At 48.4% G+C, this 7,675-nt stretch overlaps 1 protein-coding gene across 1 annotated transcript; it reads left to right on the top strand.

Annotated features, from left to right (window-relative positions):
- Positions 1–1,255: 1,255 nt before the first annotated feature.
- On the top strand, positions 1,256–2,409 carry LOC126653166 (olfactory receptor 6C3-like). Its single transcript, XM_050340694.1, has one exon. It carries the CDS (start codon positions 1,341–1,343, stop codon positions 2,289–2,291), a length of 951 nt encoding a protein of 316 aa, XP_050196651.1. The 5' UTR covers positions 1,256–1,340; the 3' UTR covers positions 2,292–2,409.
- The last annotated feature ends 5,266 nt before the right edge of the window (positions 2,410–7,675 follow it).

Below are 7,675 nucleotides of genomic sequence, written 5' to 3'. Positions count from 1 at the left end.
AATGTAAGTTTATGTATAACTGGTGTGTTTACTTTGATGTATGAGCCAATCACGTAGCCTTGTTTGTTAAAGAGTATAAAAGATGTAGTCGACATGAGGGTCTTTGGAATCCTGACTTGGGACGTTAGTCCTCAGGTTTCCCGGGCCCTGAATAAAGCACCGCATAAACTGACACTCTGTTGGTTTGTGTTCTTGTTACGGGCAACAATCTCAGAACCTCTTCTCCCCCCGGCATTTCCAATCACCCTATTTTTGGAGTCAGGGGCTCTGCTCCTCTCTGCCTAAAAACAAAATCGAAGGATGAAAGGAAAAAGGCCCATCTTTATTGCACACTTTTTTCTCCTGCTTCTTTCTGTGAACTGGGAATTTTTATTTAAAAGCATAACAACTTTTATTAATTGGAGATTTGAGACTTGAACAGTGAGTTTCATCTACTCCCCTGCAGACACCCTGCAGGCTCCCTCTGTAGTCAGTGGAGACAAGAGAAGGCTCTGCAGGCTGGGTTCTCCTGGTCTAAAACTGACAGGCAAAAGAAAGCTTACAAATCTCTTCCTGACTCTGTTCTCTTGCTCTGCCTTTTGGTTGGAACATTGGAGAGCAAGAGCAACAAGCAACTGTATGGAAAGAAGTGCCTTTTTGTGCAGACGGGTGTGAGGTGGGACTCTGTGACACCCTGTGTGGATCCATAACAAATGCTGCTCATTATTTAGAGGACTAAAAAGGCAAATTGTACTTGGTCCCTATTCTGCCCTCCCCTCTCTTTTCCCGAAGAACCAGAGAGCAAGAAACTGTGGCAGAAAGCAGGGGATTGCAAAATACTTGATATTGATTATCTTGAAACCAACAGATTCTCGGGGATTCCCAGTGCAAAAGGCAAACACTGAAAAGTAGAAACAAGAGCTTTAAACATACAGAGTGGATGTGATTTCATGGGTTAGCATTTGTGCAGTAGAAGAGAGGTTTTTGGCACATAGGTGTGACAGATGTTTGCAATAGATGTGAGTGAGCTTGGAATTTCCCAGGAATGGGGTGAAATGGCCAATTTCTTTAGAATCAATGGCCAACCTCTTTAGAATCCTCTGTTCTGGTGAAAGAATTCTTTGTGAGTGTTTGGCAAAGTACAAATAAGAAAACAAAATCCCTGAGGACTCCAAGTGAAATGTGAAACAGAAAAATCAGGGGGTGAGAATTGCTTGAAGGACAATCTCTATGCTAGACATGAAGACTGAAGCAAAAGAAAGGAGCAGAGAGGGAAGGATAGAACATTTTGTCCAGACTGTGAAATTATCACCCTGGGTTTTGCCACGTTCCTGTCTCGGCAGGAGGAACTGAAATTCAGCATGGGACCAGCAAATGAGACAGCAGTTACTGAGTTCATCCTTGAGGGTTTCCCAGAGCTTGATCAAAGGCTGCAGCTGCTTCTTTCTCTGATCCTTCTGTTCATGTACCTGACAACAGTGACAGGGAATGCAACCATCATTTTCCTTGTGCGTGTGAATCACCACCTGCAAACCCCCATGTTCTTTTTCATTAGCAACCTGGCCTTCCTGGAAATCTGCTTTACATCCTCCACAAGCATCAAATTGTTTGCCATCCTGAGTTCTGATCAGAAAACCATCTCCCTGAGCAGCTGCTTTGCCCAATCCTGTTTCTATTTTGCCCTGGGTGGCACAGAGTGTGTCCTGCTCGTTGTCATGTCCTTTGACCGCTGTGTTGCCATCTGCCAACCCCTGCACTACGCTGCCACCATGCAGCCTCAGCTCTGCCTCGGCCTGGTTGTTGCTGCCTGGGTCATCGGCTTCACCCTCCAGAGCTACCGCCTGCTCTTCCTGTCTCAGCTGTCCTTCTGTGGCTCCAACAGGATCCCCCATTTTCTTTGTGACAACTCCCCCTTATTCCAACTGTCCTGCTCTGACACCAGCCTGCTTTGGAAAATAGACACTGCTTTCATATCATGTGTCGTGCTGGGCTCCTTAGGTTTAAATCTGGCATTTTACACCTGCATCCTTTTCTGTATTCTGCAGCTTCCAGCAGCCTCTGGGAGGAAGAAAAAAGCTTTTACTACCTGTTCTTCCCATCTCATCACCTTATCCATTGCATATGGGAGCTGCATTGCTCTCTACACGTGTCCTTCAACAGATGCTTCCTCAAAGACCAACAGAATTGTAGCTTTGCTGAACACAGTGCTGTACCCATTCTTAAATCCATTCATCTACAGCTTTAGGAACAAGGCTGTGATACTGGCACTGAACAAATGCATTGCCAGGACAAGAGCAAAGCTCTTCCCCTAATCATGATGCATTTCTGGACATAAATTCCAAGGATCTGCTCTCACATGTTAAACAATACCAGGGCATATATTTGTAACCTCCAAATGTGGAGGCCTCAGGAGATTTATGCTCTTGTCAGCTCATGTCAGGTTAAGTGATAAGAAGCTCATCTGCACACCCAGACAGGGCACTAACAGTGGCAGGAGGAGTAACAGGGCAGTTAATGCTCTGCCCTGGCTGCTCCATCCCTGCAGAGCCATCAGCTCACCAGGAATCCATCTCGAAACCGAGAGAGCACAGAGGAACAGTGGCAAGGGACAACCCAAATTACAGGCTCCTGAGAAAGGGACACCATGTCCCAGCTCCTTCCAGGGCTGCCCTGGCAGAGCCATCAGCCCTGTTGTCCAGGTTTGAAAGCCCTAAGGCACTGAGAGCAGATCACCATTTGAACTAGGGGGATTGCTGCCTTGGAGTGTAGGACACATTCTGGGATGCAGGGGAAGAGCAGTTTTGGATAGCACAGGGCTTGAGGGAAGTTGAGGGGAGGACCCCAACCAGTGCAGTCTGTTCTGTCTTCTCATTAAACTGAATTTCTAACTCCTGTGTGAGCCAATGTCTCTCTGCAAGAGCTGGTGAGCGTGGGGGTGTGAGTGCAGCAACTGCAGGAGGAGCAGAGCATCAAACAGCCCCCATGTCAACAGTGCTGGCAACGGAGTGACTGGAGCGGCTGGACTGCAGGGTCGGGGGGTGTGTGAGTGTGGGGGTGTCCTGGGTGGGAGTGGAAGGCTTAGACAAAGCCTTTAAAGAAGCTCAACTGCTGTTGAGTCCACGAGGTACAGAAAGGATCCCCTGGCTTTCTAAATTCCTTCTCAGAGAGGAGCCTGAGTGTGGCTGGATCCAATCTTAGCCTTGGGCTGTGTCAACGGTTTAAATTAAGGAATTCCAGAGGTGTGATTAAATCACTTTGTCTCGCAGGTTTTAATGATGGTAGATCAGATGTTTATTATGACAAATGAATCAACAAGTGAAAACAGATGAAAAATCTTAATCAGAATGATTTACTACAGGGTGAAAAAACTAAAAACCTACTAGTAGGGTATAATATAGCATAAAGTAGTACAGTGCACTGTATCAAAGCAATTCTATTAAAGCAATTCTATCACAACCAGCCAAAGAAACAAGCATTAAGAAGAGATTGATATAAACCACCATAGGAGACAGCAGGCAGATCTCTCACTTAACTCCAGGGGAGCGACCAGGAAGAGCATTTGTGAATCTGTGAGAGTTTGGGCTGCTTTTCCTTCTAAAAGGAGCATCGCTCCAGGTGGAGGGAGACCACTGGACAATATGTTTGCTGTTGGAAGTCCCATCATTTGAATGCTTTTATTGGAATGAGTGGGAAACGGAGAACAAATCCAGCAGTTCCTGCTGTTTGTTCTCAGTGTCACAGCCTGCGTTGGCTTTCAGGGTGAGCTCCTCTTCCGAGGCTCAGGTGGCATTTGCTCTGGGTGTGTTCTATTGGAGTGGCCCTTGGGAAAAGGGACTTTGGTCTCTTTTCTTTCTTTTATCATTGTTAGTTGCAAGGCCTTGTTAGGACAGTTGGCTAATTCAGGGGTAAATAACCACGCTGCAATACTAGAAACATTGTCCTATAAATATAAAAAAAGATAAATCATTTAATGTTTTTCACTTTAGAAGTTCTTATTGTGTTGCAGCTTTACCTGCAGCAGATTTATTGTTCACTGCACTGTCCAGGACAGTTGGTTCCTCTGTGTCCGGAGCTGTTTTATTCCCATACAGGGAATTTGGGAGTCTCCTCCCAGAGCTTCCACAGCCTCGTTGGGAGACAAAAGTCCTTCCCCCTTCTTCTTGAGCAGCTCCTTCTCTCACATCTGGACATACACCCAGTTTTCTCTCTGCTGAGGATATACTTGAACATCCAAGGTTATTAGAGAAGCTAAAATCACAAACTTATACAATGACAAAGGGGGCCAAGATGGCGGGCGGGCAGGCGGCCACGCGTTCGGCGTGCTCCTGCAACTGGGTGGTGGGTGGTGAGGGACCCGCTCCTGCTCTCGCGGCTCGTCATGGCCCTGCATGCGTGGGAAAGGCTGCAGCACCGATCTGTGCAGTCGACCTCCTGGTGAAGCCGTCGGGAGCTGTGCTTCGACGTCGGAACGGCGGAGCGGTTGGCAGATGGCCGGCGGCCACGCGGGGCCGGGCCGCGGGACCGGGCCGCGCCGGGTCGGACCGGGCGGGTGCAGGGAGGGGGTCGGACGGTCCCGGGGTTCCCAGACCGTCGAGGGGGCGGGTAGATGGTCCCGTTCAGCGCGGGGGGGAAATCCCCTGGTCGAGCCGTGCCGGGTCAGGCTGGGCAGGAGCAGGGGGGAGGGTGGACGGACCTGGAGCTTCCCGGGCCAACGTGGGGGCTGGCGGGGCGGCCTCATTTGGGGGCCGCGGACGGGCAGTGGAAAGGGGAGCTTGCAGTGGCACGCTGGGGGCTGAGGTTTGGGGTGGGTAGTGGGTTTATTCTGGAGGCTGGGGGGTTTTGGCTGGGCAGGGGATGTGGAGGGTGCCCTAACCTAGGGTGTATGCGGGGACTTCTTACACGTGTGCCTGCCATTGCCTGGGGGTATGCCGGAATCGCCGGGTGTTGTCGCAGTGGGAGTTGGGATATGATGGGTTCGGCTTGCTAGTGGCTTCTAGTGGCTTCTGCCCAGGAATGTGGTGTGCTTTTATTATTGTTGTTGTTCTGTGGGTTTTTGTGCTGGTGCTTGTTGTTGGCTTTGTTTTTGTTCTTTGTTTGGTTTTGTTTTATTTGTGTGGTTGTTTTGGGTTTGTTGTGGGGTTTTTGTTTGTTTGTTTTGGGTGTTTGTTTGTTTTTGTTTGGGTTTTTGGTTGGTTGTTAGTTTTTTTTTGTGTGTGGTGTTTTGGGTTGTGTTTTTTTTTTTTTTTTTTTCTTTTTTTCCCTCTTCCCTTCTTCTTCTCCTAGTGTCTTGAGGGGTGCTCAGGGCAAGGAAGTATCCCTGGGTTAAACTGTAGGAAGCTGTGAAGGAAAAGCTGGGAGAGCAGGGCTTGTCCAAACTATTTCAGTATGCCCTTATGAGGTTGCGAGCTGTGCTGGCGGTGGTATATGCCTCCGGTAGGGTCTCCCATGCCAGACAGGTCAAAACTGAAGGGTCAAATGTGTCCGTGGGCAGGATGAGCTCACTAGCCTTCCGGCAGTCATCCTAGGAGAAGGACAACTCTAATTTCAAACCCGGGCAGATGGAGCTCGCTTAGCCCTGTAAGGCCATCCATCCAAGAGAAGGATACTCTAATCAAACCTACGTCCTGGGGACCTCACTGTCACCGTCCAAGCTTGCTAGGCCCTGGCAGATGAACCTCAGGAGTAAAGGGTGGGACCAGTTCTGCGCAAGCTGAGCCTCACCTAAAAAATCCACTGCGCAGGCTCGAGGGTTATACCCACACTTGTAAAGTCCTGCAGCGACAGGTGAGGGACGAAATGGCAGGTGATAAGGTGCACTGGAAGCCGCAGTCCTAACCCTGCATGCAGGCGGTTCAGGACATTGGAGATGACAGACTCACTCGGTAGCATCCTGAATGACCAAGCAGCCTTTTTCAAGGAGAGCACTGCTTGCTCCACACGGAGAGGGGCCTAGAAAAGGTGGCCTAACCAAAGCTCATCTCCATCCTTCACCTGGTTGGCTAGCCGCGGCCAACAGGCATCTTCTGTTGTGGTCAAATTAAGATTAAGAGCAAAAGGCACACACCTGCCTCCAAAGGTGTACTCAAATTAACACTCGCATGCTGGAACATCAGAACCATACTCAATACTGCGAACAGTGGCCGTCCTGAGCGTCGTCTGCTCTAATTGCCCATGAACTGTCATGACTCAGCATCAACATCACTGCTCTCAGTGAAGTTCGTCTTCATGAGGAAGGCAGCCTTAGAGAACATGGTGCCGGTTATACACTCTACTGGTCAGGTAAACCCAGTTCTGAAAGGCATCTCTCAGGAGTTGGCTTCATGATTAAAATCTCTATTGCCTCTAAACTTGAAAGTCTGCCAACTGGTCATTCTGATAGTATTATCTCCCTATACCTCCCACTACACAACAAGCAACATGCTGTTCTCTTTAGTATATATGCCCCAACCCTCCAAGCTGACCCTACTGAAAAAGATAAATTCTACAACGACCTACGCCACCTTATCCAAAAGGTCCCTGCAGATGATAAGATAATTATCCTTGGTGATTTCAATGCCAGAGTCAGAAAGAACTCTGAAACCTGGAAAGGAGTACTAGGCAAGCATGGTATTGGGAACTGCAATGATGATGGTTGCCTTCTGCTAGAGTTTTGTGCTGAGCAGCAGCTTACCATCACCAACACTATCTTTCAGCAGAAAGATAGTCTGAAGACAACCTGGATGCATCCTAGGTCCAAGCACTGGCACCTCATTGATTATATCTTGGTCAGACAGAGAGATATCCGCGATGTTTGTCACACCCGCATGATGCCAAGTGCAGAATGTCAAACACATCATCGACTTGTGCACTGTAAACTTAACCTCCACCTTAAGTTCAAACCTAAAAAGGGCAGCATTCCTAGAAGGAGACTTCAAGTTAACAGTCTTCAATCAGCTACAGTGAGGGACAGCTTCCAGGCAAATCTTCAATCCAGGCTCGAAGTTCATTCCACAGACTCCTCTCCCGAAGCGCTTTGGCAACTTATTAAAAGTAGCATTCTGCAGTCCTCTGAAGAATCCTTAGGCTTCTCCTTCAAGAAAAACAAGGACTGGTTTGATGAAAACAATCTTGAGATCCAGGAATTGTTGAGTAAGAAGAGAACTACTCACCAAGCCCACCTTGCTCAGCCATCTTGTCGTATAAGAAAAGCAACCTTTTGACTCGCATGCAGCAAGCTACAACAGAAACTTTGTGACATCCAGAACAAGTGGTGGACCAATCTAGCGGAAAAAATCCAATTATGCGCAGACACAGGTGACTACAGGGGATTCTATGAGGCTCTGAAAACAGCCTACGGTCCTACACGCCAGGTTCAAAGCCCATTACTCAGCGCAGATGGCCAAATGCTTCTCACAGATAAAGTTTCCATCTTGAATCGGTGGTCTGAACACTTTCAGACCCTCTTCAGTACTAACCGTGTAGTTCAAGACTCAGCATTGCAGTTCATTTCACAACAACCCGTGAAAACTGAACTGGATACTGCCCCCACCATGGGAGAAACTCTTAAAGCAATACAGCAGGTGAAAATTGGCAAGGCAGCTGGGGTTGACGGAATCCCACCTGAAATCTGGAAGCACGGTGGCCAAGCACTCTGTGCTAAGTTTCATGAATTTGTGGTGCGCTGCTGGGAATGAGGTGAACTGCCTTCAGACCTTCG

This window comes from Myiozetetes cayanensis, unplaced genomic scaffold (genome assembly GCF_022539395.1).
Source record: "Myiozetetes cayanensis isolate MyiCay16 unplaced genomic scaffold, myiCay2020 scf929, whole genome shotgun sequence".
Classification (NCBI taxonomy): domain Eukaryota; kingdom Metazoa; phylum Chordata; class Aves; order Passeriformes; family Tyrannidae; genus Myiozetetes; species Myiozetetes cayanensis.
The sequence above is the reverse complement of the archived record's forward strand: the minus strand, read 5'-3'. Positions and strand labels throughout refer to the sequence as shown.